The sequence below is a fragment of the Nelumbo lutea genome, chromosome 5, assembly GCF_056320005.1.
Source record: "Nelumbo lutea isolate HS-2025 chromosome 5, American lotus-T2T, whole genome shotgun sequence".
NCBI classification, from domain to species: domain Eukaryota; kingdom Viridiplantae; phylum Streptophyta; class Magnoliopsida; order Proteales; family Nelumbonaceae; genus Nelumbo; species Nelumbo lutea.
The window spans coordinates 57,365,080-57,387,599 of NC_142688.1; the positions used below are offsets into that span (position 1 = coordinate 57,365,080).

The 22,520-nt window shown below is 36.3% G+C and overlaps 1 protein-coding gene across 1 annotated transcript in view; it reads left to right on the forward strand.

Annotated features, from left to right (window-relative positions):
- SYP132 (syntaxin of plants 132) overlaps positions 1-21,976 on the forward strand; it is a 45,498-nt gene extending 23,522 nt beyond the window's left edge. The window contains exons 5-13 of the mRNA XM_088944357.1: positions 1,505-1,593; positions 1,674-1,747; positions 13,865-13,907; positions 14,010-14,070; positions 14,186-14,211; positions 14,303-14,380; positions 18,554-18,634; positions 20,991-21,056; positions 21,548-21,976. Coding sequence (XP_088800483.1) covers positions 1,505-1,593; positions 1,674-1,747; positions 13,865-13,907; positions 14,010-14,070; positions 14,186-14,211; positions 14,303-14,380; positions 18,554-18,634; positions 20,991-21,056; positions 21,548-21,718 — 689 coding nt within the window. The 3' untranslated portion in view covers positions 21,719-21,976. The remainder of the gene's footprint in view (positions 1-1,504; positions 1,594-1,673; positions 1,748-13,864; positions 13,908-14,009; positions 14,071-14,185; positions 14,212-14,302; positions 14,381-18,553; positions 18,635-20,990; positions 21,057-21,547) is intronic.
- Positions 21,977-22,520: the final 544 nt, after the last annotated feature.

The window sequence follows — 22,520 nt, forward strand, 5'->3', positions numbered from 1 at the left end:
GGACATCTGGACACAATGAATCATCTTACTTCACTGCAAATTTTCTTTCGAGATCTGGAACAGAATTTCACAATTATTTGAAGTGAAAAGATGCTGCCCAGGTTCAGTACAGGATTTTGTAAAAGGTTGGAGACTGGAGGGCTTGAGTAAAAGAGGAAGATTAGTTTGGAATTTAACCTCAGCAGTGGTTTTTTGGTCTGTGGCAAGAAAGAAACAGTCGGGTTTTCAAAAATAAGACAAGTTCTGCTGACTCCATTTTTCAGAAAATTTTGGGGAAGATGTTTTCTTGGTTGTCTGGTAAGTGGCTACAGGCTGCTTAGGGCCTAGGGGTATAGGCTTTGAGTCCTTTTTTTGTACAGGATAATCTTTTTGTAAAGCAGGGTGGGGTTCAAGTTTAGAGGGATCAGTTTTCTGGTTTCCTTTAGCACTTTATCTTGCTGTATATTTTGTTCATATTTAATACAATGATACTCTACTTTTTCTCTCTCAAAGAAAAAAAAGAAGGAAAAATGCTATACACATTTCTACACTATTTTCACCAAATTATATTTAATATCATCTCTCGTTCTCCACATAAAGCCAGTAGTTTCCATTGGGGATCGATAGTAAAAAAAATCATCTTGGTACCCATGGAAATGGAAATATGTCATGGAAATATTAGGAAATACATGGACATTTTAAACCATTTTAAACCAGTAGCCTTTCCCCTTGGATGAATTCTACAGCAAGAAACCGTTACTTATAAAAAGAGGATAATTTTGCTTATGTTTTTTCTTGTACTTGAATACTATGGGAGGAAAGGCTACAGATTATATTCACAAACATTTAAAAGCTTTTCACTAGTCTTACTATCTAGTTTCTTTACTGAAAGGATATATGGAACTTAAAAGTTACTGATCAAAACAGAAAGAAGAGATGTAACTCTGAGCTGTAAATTCAGATGTTAAGGTGCAGTTGTTATGTTCCCCTGGAACAACCTTTTTGTTTCGTTTGAAAACCTATTGTAAATTTGTACTTGATAATATTTAGGATTTTCTTTGTTTTGGGCCATCACTCAAACTTGGATTCAAATAAGGAGCAATTTCTAGATTCAGTCATTCAGTGTTAAAATATCAGCCTGATGAGTGTGAGAATATGACTCTGAGTCTGAAAATGATAACTTTGTAAGAAATGCCAAGGGTTGGGTCTGTATCTAGATCACCCCTTACCAACACCTGGATAGCCAGGGCCAACAACATAGGGTAATGGCCTCTTTGCTTCCTAAAGCCCTGATGTAAGTGGTGCACCAGGTTAAGAACATGGGTTCATATAGGATATTGGTCTGACATACCGGACTACCTGCGAATGCTAGATTTGAATTATGCTTAGAAGGAATGGAAGCATTTTTGAAACTAAATAGTTTTATTACTTTCCATCCATTGTCTTCAATGAATCTATTTATCACCCACGTTATTCAACAGTGATGTTTTGAACTTACAAGTCATGGTTATATCATTATATGCAGCAATCAAACAGCGAATGGAGAAAGATGTAGATGAAGTTGGAAAGATTGCTCGTTCAGTAAAATCAAAAATTGAAGAGATTGACAGAGAAGTAATGCTATTTTTTGCATGTTTCCTGTTCATTTGCACATATAAAAATTCTCTTTTGACCCTTTGATTTCTCTTCTTCAGAATGTCACCAATAGGCAGAAGCCTGGATGTGGAAAAGGAACAGGAGTAGATCGGTCCAGAACTGCAACAACTGCGTAAGTTATGCTTTATCTTTTTCTTTTTTGTTTGTATTTTCTTTTCAGCTAATTCTTAAAGGGGACTGATTTTGCTGATATCCCATTTTTGATAAAGGGGTTATGCCCCTAACCAAAAGTCCAAAATTACATGTTTAAAGACAAAAACCACCCTATGAATTGATATTTTTTTGCATCATTATAATTAGGTGTTTCTTTCTCGTTTGGCTATGAATTTTTGTGTGGTTTATCAGAAAATAGGATGTACCCAGGTCACTTTCTCTTAAAATGGCCGATTTTAGATGTGCTTTGCACAATCCTATATGGGGTAGATGGGATCATGAAATAATATTGTCTGGTTTATCAAAAACAAGATGTGCTAATGTCACTCTTTAAAAACACCAAATCCGATATATTTTTTTATTAAAGGAAAGCCCTTAGAGCAGAGATCTTTTCTTTCAGACAAGTGACATCCTATCTTTTCAAGAAAGAGCATCTTAGAACTTAGAAGTGGTTGCTCCCCCCCAAAATAGAAGCTTTCTTCCTCAGACATGTGTCCGCCCATTCTTAAAACAAGTGAGAGTAGATAACTCTACTCTCAAAAAAAAGTGCTAAATTGAGAAGCATGGCTTCCCATAGAAAAAAAGTATCCACTCCAAAGGATGTGTGGCCCATACTAATCTTTGTAATTCAATTTTCCATGGAAAAAAGTGTTCACTCCAAAGGAATCAGTAGAAAAGTGTAGAAATTCTGTTTTGATATAAGATTTGTGTAAGAAAGAGAAAAAGAAAGAGAAGAGAAGGCTTATGCAGAGAAGAAAAGAGGAGAGAAATTGAAGAGAATGGGAGAAGCCAAAATTAGGTTTGGCCGCCCCTTTCATTAGCTTATATACTCACAAATAAAAACCGAATACAAAGACAAGTGTGCCCTTAGTAAGTTGGCTACTTGTAAATCTAAATACTCTTAACTTAAACATAAACTAATGGGCCTTAGGCCCAATAACTCCCCAACTATACTATGTAAATCAAAAACAAGTAATATCAGCCCAAAACTCAATACTCCCCCTCAAGTTGGGAATAGATGTCACACATTCCCAACTTGTGTAGATCATGCTCTAGCTTGCTTCTTGCAATACCTTTTGAAAGAACATCAGCATGTTGCGAGTCAGATGCAACATATGGTAAGCACACTTCTCTAGATGTCACCCTTTCCCTTATAAAGTGTCTATCCACTTCTATATGCTTTGTGGGCAATGTTAGTTGCTGCTTGATTGCCACAGTATAGCACCATAGGTTCTTCGGCCGGGACTCCAAGTTCCCCTAACAAGGATCGGACCCAATAACTCCCTAACCATATTATGTAAATAAAAAACAAGTGATATCAGCCCAAAACTCAATAGAATCATTATAAAGATTTAAATTACAAAAAATTACTAATTTTAGACACATGGCTACCCATAGAAAAAAGTGTCCACTACTCACACTCCAAGTGATGTGGGGCCCATGTTAATCTTTGTATTTAATTTTCTCATTTAATTCAAAGAAATCATTAAAGACTTTTAGATTACAAATTAAATCTGATTTAATATTTAAATTATATAAGAAATTCAAATTAGATATACTTACTATATGGGGCCATATTAATCTTTGTAATTTAATTTCCTAATTCAAATAAAAGAATCATTAAAGAGACTTTTAAATTACAAATTAATTCTGATTTAAGTATTCAAATTAGATATAATTACTGTATGGAGCCCATATTAGCCTTTGTAATTCAATTTCTTAATTCAAATAAAAAGTTATTATAAAGTAATTTAAATTACACGTTAAATCTGAGTTAATTATTTAAATTAAATAAGAAATTGAAATTAGATATAATTACTAGGTAAATAGTGAATTTCAAAGAAAATGATATTATTACCAAAAAAACCCAAAAAGAAAGACACATAGGTGTAGTTACCCCGTACTTGTATGGGGGTCATTCTCTATTATATATATTAAAACAAAGCCATCGGATTAGAGAGCTTTTCTTCTAGACAAGTGGCATACTACTTTTTCAAGGAGCATCTTAGAAGTGGATATAACTCCACTCTCAAAGAGAATGTCTCTTCCTCTAACGTGTCTACCCACTCTTAGAAAAAGTGAGAGTAGTTAACTCCATTCTAAAAAAATGCTAAGTTTAGACACATGCCTACCTAAAAAAGTATCCACTCCAAAGGACGTGGGACCACCCAATTAATCTTTGTAATTCAATTTCTTAATTCAAATAAAAGTAGGGTGATCATGAAAAATGGAAAAACCAAAAAATCGAATTGAACCAAACATTCCAGTTAACCGAACTGACTGGTATACATATATATATATATGTATGTATGTATTATATTTTGTATATTATATATATATTTTTTATATATATTTTATATTATCTATATAATATGAATGAATATATATGTGTTATATATATATAAATATATATGTATATATTTATAATATACAATATATTATTTAGTATTTATAATATAATATTTTATTTGTATTTCTAGTTTTTATTATATATTATATATTTATTTGTAATATATTATAAAAATAAAAAACTGAAAAACTGACAAATGGAACCGGTGGTTAACTGATCGACTTCAGTTTTGTTTCAGTTACTGGTTTTCCAAAAACTGGTACTACCGGCTTGGTTTGGAAAATAAGCCCATGGTTCGGTTAATTGAACCGTGAACACTTCTAAATAAAAGAGTTAGTATAAAGACTTTTAAATTATAAATTAAACCTGATTTAATTTCTTAAATTAAATAAGAAATTCAAATTAGATTTAATTACCAATAGTGAATCTCAAATAAAGTGTTATTATTAAAAAATAAAAAACAAAAGGATACATAGGTGCAGTTGCCCTGTACTTAGTAGCCTAGTAGGGGATCATTCTCTAGTTTATATGTGCATTATATAATCCTATACTGGGTAGATGGGATCGTACAACTGTATTATATGTGACTGTAGTTGTATATAATGTTACATGGGTTTGGGTTTGGGTATGCGCCTAGGGGTGGCATCTCTAGCCTTGACAATCTTGGGATATTAGTTTCCTTCTTTTATACACCCTTTTTATAGTTCTTTTTAGGCCCAGACCCAGCTAAACCAAGTTTCAGATGAGAAAAGATTTTGGTTACATGAACAGTATGAGAATATCTAACTCCAGAGGCTCCTCGAGTCTTTTTGGATGTCACAGATTCAGCCTCATTTAAATCTCCCTTAGCCTCTACCCTCCTGCCCAAATCCACACCTAACTTCCCAATCACCACCTCCTCGAACAAACAATTTCCAGCAACAGTGTCTTTGATTTGGGAAGGCAGACAAAGTTCACCAAAAGTCACTTCCTCCACCTCCAGAGACATCACCTCTTTCTAAGGCAATAGCAGACCCACTCAAATTGTTTTCCTCCTCTGTCAGGTAACTCTCCTCTCCTTCGTGCATCTCCCTATCTGCATTAGGTGGACCAAAATATTGGGAACCAATTGGGGAGGATCACTTTTGTAGAGGTGGCAGAGGTCCATGATTGGCTTACAAACAGGTCAATCAAAGGGTTGAGAGCAAACTATATTGTTGTTGGTGATGGTGACAATCAGAATCGACTATGGTACTTGTAGAGATTGTTGTAATGGGTAATTACTCATGTGGGCCTTTATTTCTTTTAATTTTTTTGAAAAGTAAAAATAAATTTCATTAAAAAACAAAAAGAGAATGCAAGAGGAAGGGGATAAGATATCACCAGAGAGAAAGGAGAAAAAAATTGATGCACAGCCTAATACATGACCAGCACAAACTACAGCAGTCTAAGAAAAAGAACAAAAGCACTTCTAGGGCTAGACCCTCAGCCAGCTCACAATGCTGGCTTTTTGTCATTAGTTAAGTGATGTTGCTAATCAGGGGCAAAAGTTTACTGTTTTGTATTATTAGCATGTTAATATAAATACTATTCTTAGAGCTGGATGGATGCACTCTTTTGCTGCCCAAAACTATCATTTCTCTCTGTTTCCCTCTTCTATGCTCTATAACTCCATTGCAGGTCTGCAAACATAGTATCAGACTATCAGTACATTGAAGATCTGTCTGTGCTTTATCCGACTATCTACTTCTCATGATCTCATCATTTCTCTCTTCTTTCTTATTCTTCTTCTTCTTTTCTTCTGTTTGCTGGTTAAAGAGACAGGTCTGGTTGTACCTCACAAAGGATCTGTCCCTAGGGTTTCCCTTTGGGTGTAGGGACTACAGGAAGCTTTCAGCCCAATTTTATGCCCTACTATAATTTGCTTGAAGCCAGTTTCATTCGTCTACTAGAGAGGTCTGGTCTAGGATAGATCTACAAGGAGTACTGATTAGAAAGTCCTAGTCTAATCCCGGATTAAGAATTCAAAGTGCAGCTGACTGTAGTGGAAGAGTTCTTGTGTGGGAGTATTGCAGTGTGTTTTTGGGGAGTTAATTCTTTAAGTTTTGGTGCTGCAGGTTAAGTTTCTAGCTTTGGTTTCAGGATTCAGCTTGGAGAACTTTGTGAGTTATGCCCAAGATTATATAGTCTAGTTGATGCTAAAGCGACCATCATGAATTGCTATGAAAGTAGAGGGAAACAGCTGGTTTGGTGTCCAAGGTTCAGGTGGACATTGCTTGAAAGGGAGATAGAAGAATGCATTGCACTGTTGGAGAAGCTGGAAAGTGTGAAAATTGAAGTCCATTGAAGGGATGAGCAATGGTGGAAGGAATGATGAATGGAAAATTTACTGTGAAATCATTTTACTTTGCATTGTGTAGGGACCGATTGGCCTCAAATCAGATTGAAGGTGTTTGGGGCAATCCAGTCCCTCCTAGGGTAGAGGCATTTGCATGGCTGGTTGCAAGGAACAGTATATTGACAGCAGATCATTTGAAGGACATAGGATTCAATATGACCAGCATATGTTACCTGTGCAAATATCATGAAGAAATGGTCAACCACTTATTTATTTCCTGAAAAATTTCTGGTTTCATTTGGAGCTTGTTCACAGCTATGTTTGGGATGAGAAACTTTCTGCTAAGGTGTCCTTCAGAGATTTTTTTTTTCATGGCCAAAACTCAGAGCAAGTAAGAAAGCCAGATTGATTTGTATCTATTTACCTTTTGCCATCTGCTGAAATGTATGGAAAGAAAGAAATAGGAGTGTTTGAGGATAAAGTTTTGAAGTTGGATGGGCTTATGGCGGCTATTGGAAAATCTGTATCAGATTGGGTCCTAGTTTTGCCAGAATTTGATCAAGTCAATAGAGAAGACCTAAGGGACATTCTTGGAGTTAGAAATTTGTAACATGGATGATATGATTTAATGTGGTTTTCCTTTTATTTTGTTTTGTTATGGTGATATTAATGATTTGTTGTGATTGTAGGTGTTGACTTAACGCCTATTTAGATTGTATTCTTTTTCTTTTTTAATGAATTATTTTTTTATTTACCTATAAAAAATCAGTCAGTTTTCTTCCAGCAGTAGCAGTAGTTCTTGTTGTTGGAGACAAGGGATGTCTTAAGTAGAAGTGTCTTCCAAAGACAACTAACCTGTTGGGGAGGGCTCTAACATTGAAAACCCCAACCTGCATATCCTACATATTACTAGTTTGTTATTGGATATGTACAATTTCTGAGATGGTCTATTTCAGTGAAGTTATTCATCACTGAATGAGGAAGTTGATGAATACCCAACCTGGTGTAGAGAGAATGCAATTGTTATGTCTTGGCTACTATCCTCTGTGACTCCAAGGGTTGCTAGGACCGTTTAGAACTTTCCAAGTGCTTTGAAGATTTGGGAGGTCTTTAAGACCTATGGGCAGAGGAAAAATAATGCCCAAATATATAGATTAACCCAAGACATAACAGGTTTGAAGCAGGGAAGAACTTGACTACCATCTTGTGATTGATTGGGATAGCGCCAGTGACAAGAACTATGACAAGAAAACAGACGAAGGTAAAACATTTAAGATCCTAGCTGTATTGGATCCTATGTATGAAGACATAAGATTTTAAAGGGGAGAGATGAACTTCAAAACCTACATCATGTTTATTATCTTGTGAGAAATGAAGAGATGAGTAGAAAAGAGATGCAAGTGGATAACCAGTCACAACCATAGAGCATTAAAAACTTTTCTCTTCAGCTCCCAAGGAAGGAAAGAGTGTTAATAAGAAGCATCTAAGTGCTCTAACTATAGAGGGGAAAAAGACACTAAAGAGACATGTACGGTACTTCATCCTTATTTTAAACCAGCCGCAGTAAGGAAGGATAAGAGGCCTCAAAAGGGATAGACATCCGGGGGGGAGTATAGCTATATTTAACATTGTTGAAGGTCAGAAGAATACACCTATAGTCACTTCTTCACCTATGACAGAGACCACTAATTCCTCTACTTTTGGGACTTTTTCTGGGACTTTATAGCCGATGAGGTAGAAATCCTTAGTCGAGCAATGGCTCGAGTTATCCCACTCCTTTATTTTCTTTTGCAAAAGTAGGTACAAGCTCTGCCCGTAGTGTTACTAGTTCTATTAACTCCAACTCCTGCATTATTGATTCTGGTGGCACTGACCTAATGACAAATATGTATTCCTTGTTTACTTCTTATCACCTCATATCTAGTTAGGATAAGGTGAGAGTTTTTGATGGTTCCCTCTCCACCATTTCTAGTAAGGGGGAGGTGAACCTCAGCAATGATCTCTCCCTTAAGTCAGTCCTTCTTGTTCCTAATTTTTCTTCTAATTTGTTATCTTTTTCTAAGCTTACCAAGAACCTAAGTTATAGTATAACATTTATTGCTACCCATTGTAATTTTCAGGACAGATTGATGAGGAGAATGTTGGGAGTGGTCATGAAGCCTTTACTATTTCAAAGAAGATATCGATTTAGCCTTATTCATCTACCTTCAATGCTCGTGATAACCAGAAATCTAAACTAGGGTGTGCTTGTGACATGCTAAGCTAGGTCATGTGTCTTTTCTTTAATGAAAGTGTTATTGCCAGAATTGTTTCTGTGTTTCGAGTCATAGTTTAGTTTGGGAAGTCTATCAAATGTGAAAACAATGTATATCTACTTATCTAGTTTCAGATAGTGAAATTTGGACTGCTTTTGATTTGGTTCACTGATGTTCGGGGCCCTTCACCCTTTGTTTCTATTAGATGGCTATCATAATTTTATCAATTTTATTGATCACTATTCAAGATGCACTTCGATATACTTGTTGAAAAGTACTGAAGTACCATGGACAACAATGCTATTCCATAAATTTATTGAGACAGTTTAGAAAAAGAATAAAGTAGTTTTGCTTTGACAACTCAACTGAATATTTTCAAAGTTCCTTGAATATGTTCATAGGAGGTGTTCTACATCAATCTTCCTGTGCTCATACTCAACAAAATGGGGTTATTTAGAGGATGAATAGACATCTTTTGGAAATTATTAGGGCCTTGTTATTTCAGCACAAGGTGCCTAGGAAGTATTGGTCTTAGGTGGTCCTTTTTTTTATGAATGATAATAGATTTATTAATTCAGAAGCTGATTTAGAGTGAATTCATACAACATCCCAGGGAGAGGCGTGAGCTGCAGCCCCTCCTTGAATCTTACAACTTCATATTTGATAAAGAGGATGCCATCTAGGGTATTAGGTATGAAAACTCCTTTCTCTGTCCTGTGTCCTACTCAAGATGACTTGCCTATGCCTCCCAAGGTCTTTGAGTGTGTCTTCTATATTCACGTCAAGGATCTAAAGCAGACTAAGTTGGATCCTAAGGCTATATGTGGGATATTTCTTGGCTACCCTCCTACACAAAATGGTTACAAGTGTTGTGGTCATGTTTCTAGATGAAAATTTGTAACCGAAGACATTGTCTTCTTTGAGTCTCAATCAAGGATCAAAATCCGCAACGTATCGGCCAATGCATATCATAACAGTGGGTCATCATACATGAAATAATAGGTGTTTTGAGGTTTGACCTATTTCAGGGGTAGATATGCTTTATATCATGCCCCCTGAATAAGTTTCAAAAAAATACTAAAAAAAATATAAAGCGCCCTGATACAAAGTTTGATACACCCATCCTACATATTAGACTATCGATATTTAGAACCTTGGTCTCAATCCGTTTTTCAACCTTCCAAGAATTCTCCTCAGTGTGAGACTAGTTGGGTAGAAAGGAATTCTTCTTCACTTTTTGCGACTTTTCCTATTTCTAGTCCTTCATCTTCTTCCCTTGAACAACAAAATGAGCTGAGATCTTTACATAGAAAAGGGAAAATGAACTGTCTAGCTTGTGATGGCAACTAACTAGACTCCAACCAATTTGATCTAGTAGATCCAAGTAAACCTATTTTTGATGTTCCTCCTACTTTAGACTCGGACCTTCCTATTGCTCTTCATAAACCTGTTTATTCTTATGCTATTGCATATCCCATTCTTGTTTTTTTTTTTATGAGTATGTTTCTTATTCTTGTTTGTCTCCTTGTTATTATTCCGTTGTTTCTACTATTTCTTCTGTCCATGTTTTAGGTATTTTGAAGTTATAAGTGATCCTAAATGGAGAGAGGCAATGAATAAAGAAATGAGGGCTTTAGTGAAGGTCAAAACCTGGGAATTAGTGGATCTACCAGAGGGAAAGAGCACTGTGGGATTAAATGGATATTTACTGTAAGGCAGATGGTTCAATGGAAAGATATAAAGACTGTTGGTAGCAAAAAGGGTTTACCTAGAAGGAAAGGATTGATATCAAGGAGATGTTTGCCCTAGTTGCAAAGCTAAACAACATACATGTTCTGTTGTCCTTGGCGACAAACTACTCTTGGAAACCACATCAATTAGATGCAAAGAATGCATTCCTGAATGAGGACTTCCATGAAGAAGTGTTTATGAATCCTACACCTAGCTATGATTTTCAAGGGAAGGTGCATAGATTAAAGAAGGCTTTGAATGGGCTGAAACAATCTCATCATGCCTAGTTTATGAGGAAGCGGTATTGATCATACCTTGTTTATGAGGAAGCAGGGTGATAAACGTGCAGCTCTCATAGTGTATATACAGATGATATGGTCATCACTGGGAATGATCCAAAAAGAGATAATGGGGCTGAAGAATTTGTTAGTGTATAAATTTGAAATCAAGGATTTGTGTCATCTGAGGTACTTCTTTGGAATTGAAGTTGCAAGATCTAATGAAGGTATATACATATGCTGGAGGAAGTATGTCCTAGATCTACTAAGGGAGACGTATGATAGGGAGTAGGCCAGCTAATACTCCAATGGAACAGAATCATGGTTTATAGACAAGGAATGATACCAAAGGTTGGTGGGATAACTAATCTGTTTATCACTTACCAGGCCTGATATAGCTTATGTAGCACATGTGGTAGCTCAGTTTTATGCATGCTCGCAATGTTCCTCATATGAAGGCTGTTCAGAGGATTCTCAGATATCTAAAGACTTGTCTAGGAAAGGGAATCTTGTTCAAGAACCATATCAAGTTTGAGTTTGAGGCATTCACTAATGCTGATTGGGTAGGTTCCATAGGAGATAATATATATCGAGCTATTACATCATTGTTTGGGAAACTTAGTTACTTGGAGAAGTAAGAAGCATAGTGTAGAAGTTGAGTATAGGACAGTGGCCAATGGTGTTGCAAAATTGTTGTGGCTCTGGATTCTACTTATTGATTTCGGAATCAAGATTGATGCAGCTAACATATATATATATATATATATATATATATATATATATATATATATATATATATATATATTTATTTATGAATATGCAGCTAACATATGTTCTTACTAAAGGACTTCCTTCGGTGAAATTTTATGGACTACTTGGCAAGCTGAGCACAATAGACTCTTATGGCTAACTAGATACACTCTTCTGCCGCCCAACAACTATCTCTTTTCTCTCTATTTCTCTCTTATATGCTCTAAAACTCCATTGCAGGTCTACAAACAGAGATGTCTGGTGGGAAAGATAGAAGGGGATCTATATTTTCATTAGTTGAGATAAAGGTTCAAAATATCGATACAAGATGATATGCTAGTTGGGGCTAGACCTGTTCATGGGCCAGGTAGCCTGACGGGCCGGCCCGATCTAAGTCGGGCTTGGACAGGATTTCAGGCCTGTAGGCTTGGGCCTAAAATATCAGGCCCGGCCATTTTTTGGGCCAGGCTCAGGCTTTCTCTAAAAAGCCTGGCTCGAGCCTGAGCCTGACTTGATAATGTATTATATAATAAAAATATATTTTATATAATAAAAAATATATATAATATATTTTTTCTTTATTTTTCATCTCTTTTTTCAAGTAATAGTGAGATCTTTCGTTATTTTTTTAGGTTTTGAGTTATTTTAATATAAACAAAATAGTTTTAATTGAATAAAAAAGGAACAAAAAACTTTTTTTACAAATTTCTGGCCGGGCTCGGGCTTGGGCCTGAGCATATTCTGTTAATGTAGAGGCAAAGCCTGGCCTAAACCTGGCCTAACCATGCTCGTGAACAGGTCTAGTTGGGGCATATCGGCTTGTATCTTTGGTTGCTTTTATCTTTTTTAGTTTTTTCTTTTCAATCTGGTTCAGAGGGGTCGATTTAAGGCCTGTCTACCCCTTGAACCATGTCACACCTCGAAACACCCCTTGTAGAGTTGTATTGGTGGCCTCTCGATACGGCACGTATCGGACGATACGGCCCGATACACATGAAACTTTGATCCTTGGTTGAGATCAGTCAAAGCTAAGTGGGGGTGGGGGGTCCTCGTCCTAGCTGAGGTGAGAAGACTTGTGTGGGGCACTGCCCTTTTGCTTGCCGTCAGAGCAGGAAGTCTGTTGAGTGCTTAGGGAGTGATACTAGGGATTGTAGTTCAAAGGTTTTAAACTGTGGATAGGCTGATGGTACATTGTTGTTAGGTTTTAATGGAGTGATGAACGGATACATATTGGACTAGGGTTTTGGGTTTGCCTTTGTAGTGCATCAGTTCTTAGGATGACTGTTTCAGGAGATATGGTGGAAAGGGTCTGTACTGCCACACTTAGCATTGTTTCAGGAGGCCGATGTATGTTGTAGTCATCTGGCTAGAGTTTCTGCCAGGGCATGGTTATCTGATGGCAGCACCAGATGCTAAAGTTGTGAAGCTGGTTGTTCTGTCTGGACCACTGGCAATGGCAAAGATAGGGTATTAACTACACTATTCACTCGCAATTTTATGTCTCATGGCACAGCTAGTTGAAGATCCTTGATTCAGTGGAGAGGAGGCACTTGTAACTCAAAACGAGGTTGATTTTGATGTTGTAGAGCCCCAATAATGGGGGCTTTGTCAAGGAGCATGTTGACTTGTACAGCTCTCAGATGGTGCGAAGGAATTCTACAAGATTGGGTACTGTTCTCCTGGATTTTTACTCTAGGGATTCTAGACTGTTTGTTGGAGAGATCTGGTGGTTTCTCAACTAGATCCTGGTACAAATCTCTCCTTGGTCCATGCCCGAATATTTCCTGTTCCCTAGTTCTAGGGATGCAAACAGATTGGGTTGAATTGAAATGAATCTTATCGCATTGGATTTATATCAGATTCAGATCTAATTTGGATTGCAATCTGATATTGAATTAGCATTAACAAATAAATTAAAACTGATCAAAATTTTATATATTATTAATAAAATAATCTAAAGATGAATTTGATATTGTATATCATGGACAAAATATGTTGAAAATAAATTTTGTAAAACTTGAACCAACGACTCTTTAGTGTTAAAACATCCAGGCCAACTTTACTAAATACATAGAATATAAATTTTAAGTATATTATATATAAGAATATGCATTTAAATTGAATCAAAACAGATTATATTGGATCAGATAGGGGTGGATTGATATTTGATCCACCCTTAGCTGGATTGTTTTCAGATTGAAATTCAGAGAAGCACCAGTTGCAGCCCTTTTAGGTTCCACCTTGTCCACAAAGGGGTTCTCTATACATGGGCTTGCATGCTTTTCTAGCTTTTCAAGGTCAACAATTTGGCAACCTCGTATCTGTTTCTATTAGCAAAAATATTGTTATTCAAGTTCACCAAATTTACTAGGTTTTCCTGGATACTTAATTGCAGTTCCTTGAAGAAGAAATTCAAAGATAAGATGTCTGAGTTTCAGGTATTGCTTTTCTTCTAGCTCTCTTCCCTTTGACCTGGGTTTCTTTAGTTCTATGTCCTTTTGTTATGATTCTCTTTTCTAAATTCCTTAAAAAATTTCCAGACTCTACGGGAGTGCATCCATCAAGAGTATCGGGATGTTATTGAGAGAAGGGTATTTACAGGTTTTTAGCTTCTCCATGACCTTGACTCGAAAAGTGCATTTTCTGTATATGCAATTACGTTTACCATCATTATGGATCTGATACTTGTTTTTTCCTTGGTTTTTGTGATGATTAGTAACTGGTACAAGAGCTGATGAAGAGGTGAGTTTATATTTCCTTCTTAGAATTCCTCATGGAATCCTGTATTTCTGTGAACTGTAAAGTTTTGTTGTAATTGTTATGTATTATACAGACAATTGACCGGCTAATGGAGTCCGGAGACAGTGAGCAAATATTTCAGAAAGCAATTCGGGAACAAGGCAGAGGCCAGGTTTGTCCTCCCCCCTACCCTTCCTGTTTTCCTCCCTTTTTTTAGGTTTAATTGGATTCAATCTTGTTGTAGTCCAATTTGCCCTAGGTTTAAGTGTTTGAATGAGGAAGTGCAACTGCCAAGAGAGAAGCACTAACAGAATAGTCTATGGGTTGTCATATTCCCCCATCTGTCATTGTTCCCAACTATACAAACAGATAAAAATTTATGAGGTGGGTACACTGAAAATTTGCCTTTGGTATACACCACTACTCAAAATCCTCTTCTCTAAAGTTTCAAGTTGGAGCTAATGCAATACCCAAGAAGGAACATAATGGAAAATACACAAAATGGAGTATGCTTATACAATACACCACTATTTAGGATCTTCTCTACAGTTTTGAGGCGGGGCTTTCAATATCATTATGAGAACTGAATTATTTTCAAGTTAGGTAGATTTTGGAAGTCCAAAGTCTGATGCATCTATGTCTAATTAGATCTCGTTGTCATATCCGAACAGTTCATGGCTGCAGTTTGATTAAACTAGAGGTGCAACTTGGATGGGCACAGGTTGAGCTTCTGCTAAATTATGAATGGGCCTGGTCTGAGGGCATGGGCCCAGTACAGTGTAAAATCTTCAACTTGGGTACCTGAGTTGCATGCTTAGATTAAACTGTCATGTTGGATTTGTTAATCGAAGTGACCATTGTAATTTCTTATATTTAAATGTGGGTATGAAGGATGTCCTTGCCATTATGGAAGCATTAAAATGTTGAGAGTGAGGAAACAGTTCATGTGCCACCAATAATTAGACCAAAGATTTTAGATATAAGTGGACCTTTCAAATGATTTGGATTTTCAAATGCTACTGACTTAAGTTTGCTTCTTTCTCTTCAAGAATCTAAGAAAACCAGATTGCAAAATTTCCATTTTTATTTGACACTGACAGTTCATTGTGAGACATAATGTTGTAGGGTACGGCCTTTACTGTTTATGTTTTGTTTTATTTTCTCTTTAGGTTAAATGGGCCTAGGTCTATATTGTAATTTTTAATCTGTTTTTCTGCCTACTAATGAGGGGAAAACTTGTCTCTTCATGTACTTTATTTTAATATCTCTATACATATCAATTTAGGGCTGGTAAGAAATTATAGCCACCCATTTCCTTTCAACCTCTTTTCTCTCCTAACGTAGAACTAACACCTTGGTATCAGAGTACCTGAAGCTTCATTAGAGTTTGCTTGTTTCACTTTTTTGTCCTTCTTTTCATCTCTTTTTCTTATTTCATTGCTGTTTCTTCAAACCCTAGTTCTGGTTTACACTTTCCAGATTGTTCTCTCCATTTTTTAGGGTTCTACCTTTTAGGGCAGTTTCTGCAGTGAGTAGTCAATCAACTACTAGAGAGACCTGTTTTTCTTGCAGGTGTGCAAGTTCAATTGACTAGCAAGTCTATTAACATTGCTGTTCAGGTGGTACTTTGGTGCTGGGCAGAAAGAGGGCTGCTGTCGAGTGACTAGCAAGTGACATGAAGGGTGTTGATATCCAATCAAGTTTTGACGCTACTGGTTGCAGCCCAGCTATTTTCTGAATTGTTTCATCGGTTTTCGTTGTCCAAGTGCTCCTTCCTAGTACTTTGAGGCTGTTGCTAATCCTAAATGGAGGGAAGCAATGAATGGAAAATGACTGCTTTATTTAAAGCAAACACTTGGGAATTGGTGAATGTACCAGAGGGGAAGAACATAGTTGGGTGCAAATGATTGTATTCTGTTAAGCACAAGGCAAGTGAATGTTGAGAGATATAAACCTAGGCTGGTTGCAAAGGGGTTCCTTCAGAAAGAGGGCATAAATTACAAACAAACCTTTGCTCAGATGGCTAAGTTGAATATAATGCGGGGGTATTACTTTCTTTAGCAGCAAAGTTTAACTGGGAACTACATTAGTTGGATGTCAAAAATGCCTTCTTGAATGGAGACCTTCAAGAAGAGGCTTTAATGGACCCTCCTCCATGTTATGATATGAAAGGGTGGGACCTTTGAGATACTTTTTAGGAATAAAAGTAGCAAGATGCAGTGAAGGAATTTTCATTTGTTAGAGAAAATATGCATTAGAATTATTGAAGGAGACCGGGAAATTAGGAAATAAACCTGCAGTTACACTTATAGAGAAAAACCATGGGTTGCAAGAAGGCGATGAGGATCTATACCCAGACAAAGAAAGATATCAAAGACTTGTGGGTAAGCTACCTTATTTGTATCTTACCAGGTCTGACATTGCATATGTAGTCCATGTGGTTAGTCAATTTATGCATGCTCCATGTGTTTCCCACATGAAGGCAGTTGAGAGAATACTAAGTGATGTAGGACCAGCTCAGTTCTAGTCCTTAGAGAATGTTGAATGGGCTCTTGGATCAAAATTTTATGGCTGTAATGGATTTTAATGGCTTTTTGAAGGGATAAGAGAGAAAATAGGGAGAGAAAGAAGAGGAAAAATACCTGGAATCACTGTAGGGCATGGGAATCACTCACCATAGCATAAGCTGAAGAAAACTCAATAAACTTCATTGCCTTTGTGTAAAACGTCCCTACATATTTATAGACTCTAAATTCATAATAATCCTTGGAGTCAAACTGTTAGACTCATAATAGTCTTAGGAGTCAAACTGTTAAACTCAATAATCTTAGTAGGATTCAAACTAAGCTATCATATCCTATTTCAATTCAAAGAAGACTCAATAACTCTAATCCTACTTATGCAATGACTCTGAAATTTTAAACATAAACAAACTATAGCTAGACAAATTAAACCCTATCATTGGACCCTACAGAAAAATTATAAATGGCAAAAATACTCTTGGTGTTTAATTCAGTCCAAATCCCAAATACCATCACTATGCCATATCAGGACCTGTTGGAAGGCCTTCTTTCTAGAATAAGTCTTCAAGGTGCTGATTGATTCCTATCACTAAGGTATCTAAAGACATGCCCTGGAAAAGGGTTGTTGTTTAAAAAACATGATAAGCTTTGATTTAGAAGCATATATTGATGTTGATTGGGCTGGATCAGCTAGAGATAGGAGGTCCACTATCGGGTATTGTACCTTTGTAGTGTCAAACAAGCAGTTTGTACTAGAGAGGAGAAGACAGAATTCTGGGGTGAAGAACTGAATGATTCAACCCTACCCCAAGAGCCTCAATATATAGATTAATGAAATAAGAATATTTACAGAAAAGCCCTTGCAGGGCTTAAGAGAAAATAACAAAATAATAGATACAATACAACAGGGACTACATTAATATGGTACATCAGTGAGACTCTTCACATGTAGGTGGTAACCTTGTGACTTGGATGAGTATGAGGCAGAGCACAGAGTAATGGCCCATGGTGTAGGCTGTGTAGCTGAGCTTCTTTGGTTTCAGATTCTCCTAAAGGAATTGGGAATTCTAGTTACTAGTCCTTTGAGATTCTACTGTGACAACCAAGCATCCATTTACATTGCAATTAATCCAGTTCAACATGATAGGACTAAACACATTGAAGTTCATAGACACTTTGTAAGAGAAACAATCACTTTTGGGGAGCTTTGTGTTCCTTATATGCCTTCTGCAAAACAGCTAGCTGATGTTTTTACTGAAGCTCTCTCCAAAGCCAAATTTGATGAACTATTGTGCAAGCTAGGCATGATAGATATCTATTCTCAGCTTGAGGGGGGGTGTTGTGAGACATAATGTTGTGGGCTTGGGCCTTTACTGTTTATGTTTTGTTTTATTTTCTCTTTGTGTTAAATGGGCCTGGGCCTATATTGCAATTTTAAATCTGTTTTGCTGCCTACAAATGAGGGGCAAACTTGTTTCTTCATGTACTTTCTTTTAATCTCACCATAAATATCAGTTTAGGGCTGGTAAGAAATCATAGCCACCCATTACTTTTCAACCTCTTTTCTCTCCTATTATTTATGATTTACACTGAAATTGTAAATTCCAGTTTGAATTTTCTCTTGTATATCTGGTTCATTCAGTGAAGATAAAACTAAGTTCTAGGGATTACTTAGCTCAATTTTGGACTTAGTTGAGTCATCCTTTGACTCGTGTAGTAATCACACAAGTAGGTGTGGGTAGACCTGGAGCTGAAAAAGGTAATCATTCCTATGTTCTTGCAAATCAATTCTAATTACAAAGATAACCTTTTTGTGTTTACAGATAATGGATACAGTAGCAGAAATTCAAGAGCGCCATGATGCTGTAAGACAACTAGAAAGAAGGCTTCTTGAATTGCAGCAGGTATTTACTTAAGTACTTTTTGTTTCTATTTAGAAGCTTGATCAAGCCTCTGGTCAACTGAGGAATATTAATTGGAGCTTAAAATTTGGGATTGCACGGTAGCTTTTGAAATCCATTTAATGGGTCAAACACTGAAACTGAATTGCCATTGGGTTATAGTTTATAGTTGTGCCTCAATGCCTGCTATCAATGAAAACTAATAATGACTTGTCAAATATATAGAATGAAGTCTAAGTTCTAAATTGTATATTAATTGGGTTTTAGTCAGGGGATTGACTGCTATCGGGTACTTGTACATGTGAACATATTGTTACTTGCTCTTAAATGTAAGGTTCAACAGAGGGTGTCCTAAAGCTTGATAGTTAGTTATATTATACGACTTCTTTTAGGACCTAAGCCTCATGTTTCTCCTCCCACAGAAAGAAAGAACTCCTTTATTGATTTAATTTTTTTTGTTGATTTAATCATTTTAAGACCAAAGAAAATGTGGTCTGAAGTAGTAAGAAATGATTCAAGGACTTACAATTTGATGGTAAACATGGCTCTTGACAGAGCATAATGATAGGATGGGTTTTGTTTAGCTGACTCAAATAGCTGCAATTAAGGACAACTTCTCTCCCTACAAAAGAATGGGTGAGCTGCTCATAAAAATATCTTCACAGATGAAGTTCAGTGTAGTCAAAGCTGTATAAAATGAAAATGAGCCACTGACAATAACAGTTACATCCTATCTTGCACAGAGAAATACAGGCTTCTGCCCTTTAAGTTCTTCGATGATCATAGTCAAATGAATGAGCACTATTGTTTTTCAGATTATTTCAAAATCTGTACATTCATTATACTTATTTTCTCATTTCAATTCAAATGCTCTGAAAATAATGGAGTGAATGACCAAAATTTTTAATCATTGAAAGATGTGACATCCAAATATGACATCTTCAACTGTTACTTGGTTATCCATCTCCACCTTGCTTGCACCGCCTGGTCCTAAGTTCTTAACCAACTGGCACACTTCATCAATGTGAACCTCCTTGGCCTCAGCCATTTCTTCTCTGGGATGACAATCTTGTATCAACACCACCTTCTCATTTTCTAATTGAGGAAATGCTCTATTTCCTTCTTGTCAGGGAAGAAGTATACCTTAGAATGGACTAGTAAGAGCAGCTGGTGTTTTAAAAGCACAATGTGCAAAAAAAAGCATGAGGGACAATTTGCGCCCAAGGTGCAAGGCGAGTACACCTTTTCGGAGCAAGGTGCAAAAATGCAATATATATATATATATATATATATATATATATATATATATATTAAACATAATATTAATTAAATATATAAACTTAAATTTTAAAATAAATGTTTTAAGAAAATATATTATCTAAAATTAAAATGCAAAACATAACATGTAAAACATATTCAAATGAATTTATCAAAAAAAACATTTAAATTTAAATCATGTAAAACCCCCTATCTTTTTTTTCTCAATTGCATTACTACAAGGAGCTAATGTGATGTGAAACATTTTGCATTCCTGATTCTGTGAGCTGCCTTTGTACCAAGCCCCTAGAGGCAAGCCCAAACAAGTCCGTGTTAGGGCCTTAAATTCTTAATCCCTGCACATAAAAAATGATTTTGTAATTTTAGTTGTCTTTAAGAAGATATTTTATTAGAATGAATGAATGAACAACATTAGCAAATAGGGGTTCTTGGAGAACCATCTATTGAAAGTGTTGCGCTTGCGGCCTAGGCAAAGCACAGACCTTAAAATGTGCCTCGCCTGTGCACTTTTAAACCACTGAGAGGAGCTGGATGAAGAGAGACCATTACTGTCCTCTCCATCCACTTCCATCCCAGATCTAGCATCTGCCAGACCACCCAAAGGCCGAAAAGTTCACCATTGGAACACTTCATTCTCCACCATCACCAAACTAACAGTTTCTGGTTAGAAATAGAACTGGAAAAGACTTGCATCTAATAGTTTCTGGTTAGAGGTAGAATTAGAAAAGACTAGCACCTGACCACCATATCTGCAAGCATTGCATAGCCACTGTCTTAGGTGACCCCTAAATGTTTGGACAACTTCCATAAATAATTGGCAGGATATAACACCAAAAGCACAAACTATAACGGAAGGCTTCTCTTACAAGAGTGCACCTTACTATGCCCCCAATGGTCCTGAATAGACTGAAAACTCATATTTGTTCTCTCTCGAAATACCACCTAAGCTGGCACTTTTTGACCTTTGCTTCTTCCAAAATTATATTTAACAGATTGTGTTTTATTTGTAAATCTCTGACAGTAAAGATTGAATGTGCGTGCATTTATTTTCTAAATAATCTTTGATTTGTATGCCTACCAGATATTCCTAGACATGGCGGTGTTGGTAGATGCACAAGGTGATATGTTGGACAACATAGAATCACAGGTATGGAGTTGCTCACATTTGATGCATATAATATCTTGTCATGAATAAATTTTCAGTGTGTATTTGTGAGATGTGTTCTCATGAAACAGGATTTAGAGAAATTCCTATCACACCATATAAGAACCAGGAGGATCTTGTATTGCATTAGTCAGCAGTAGTTGTAGCAATGATCAACAGAAAATATTTGATTTATTTGAAACAGACTAAACATGATAAGTTGATTTTTGACTGTTTGATCTTTAATTCTGGAAAGTTGTCCTATTGTCCCAAACAATAATAGAGTATCGGTGAATGGTTGAGATCATATGGCTATGTGTTGACTTTTTGGTGCTTGTAGATCTTCAGGGTTTGGTAAATATTTGGTTTCCAATACCCTGTGAGCCTGCTATTTTCTTTTTATACATACCAGAATTAAGAATTCACTCTAGATTGCCCCGAGTCCCCAACTACAGTATTATTGTTAGTGATTTTTTTTTATGCCACATTCTCAGGTTTCTAGTGCTGTTGATCACGTACAGTCAGGAAATACTGCACTACAGAGGGCAAAAAGTCTACAGAAGAGCTCCCGGAAATGGATGTGTATAGCAATTCTTATCCTTCTTATAATTGTGGCCATCATAGTTGTGGCCGTGATCAGGCCTTGGGTTAATAAGGGTTCTTAACTGGAACACTATATGTGATGTAATAGTGTTTTTATACCTCAGATATTTAGTTTTTGGTTTTCAATTTATTATCATATATTGCTTTTCCTGGTCCTTGTTTACACTTTACAGTTCCCAGCTTCTGGTTGTGTCTTTCGGGTGCTATAGAGCAATTGTTTTGGCTTTGATTGTGCATTCCATGTATGGAATCGGATATCTTGTATTCTTGTTCTCTGTTACTATAGATTTGCGCTTAGGCAATTTCTACTAAGCTCTCAATGATGGGTTTCAAAATGTGTAAATAATAGGGTTAAGTGTGATGTTATTTTTATTGTTGTGTTATCTTCTACCATGTGCTATTTTATTTTCTTTTGCCTATATATCATGTTGTAAAAGTAAATCATGGGCTGGGCCAGGCCGGGCTGGGTTTTTCACCTATGATGAGGGCTATCACCCCTAAGGCTGCATTTGGCATTCCTTATTTTAAAGAATTATCTCCTTTTTGTAGTTAAAAATCAAGTGTCCATAGGGACATTTTAAAAGCAAAAAAGGAGACAAGTTTTTTAAGGAATGCCAAATCCAGCCTAAGACAGATCCAAAACTGTTATTTGCTTTTAACCTTGTAATATAATTTTTCATGTTTGTTGTTGGATTCTTTGTGTCTCATTCTAGGCTGGGAAGTAGTATTAAAGACACGACGTATAATCTCTATTTAGGTTGTCAATGATATAGGTGCCACGTGCCAGTTCTGATAGGAATTGTTACATGGTTATTTTTATTTATTTTGATAGAAATTGTTTTATTTAAATTGTAGGCTAATTAG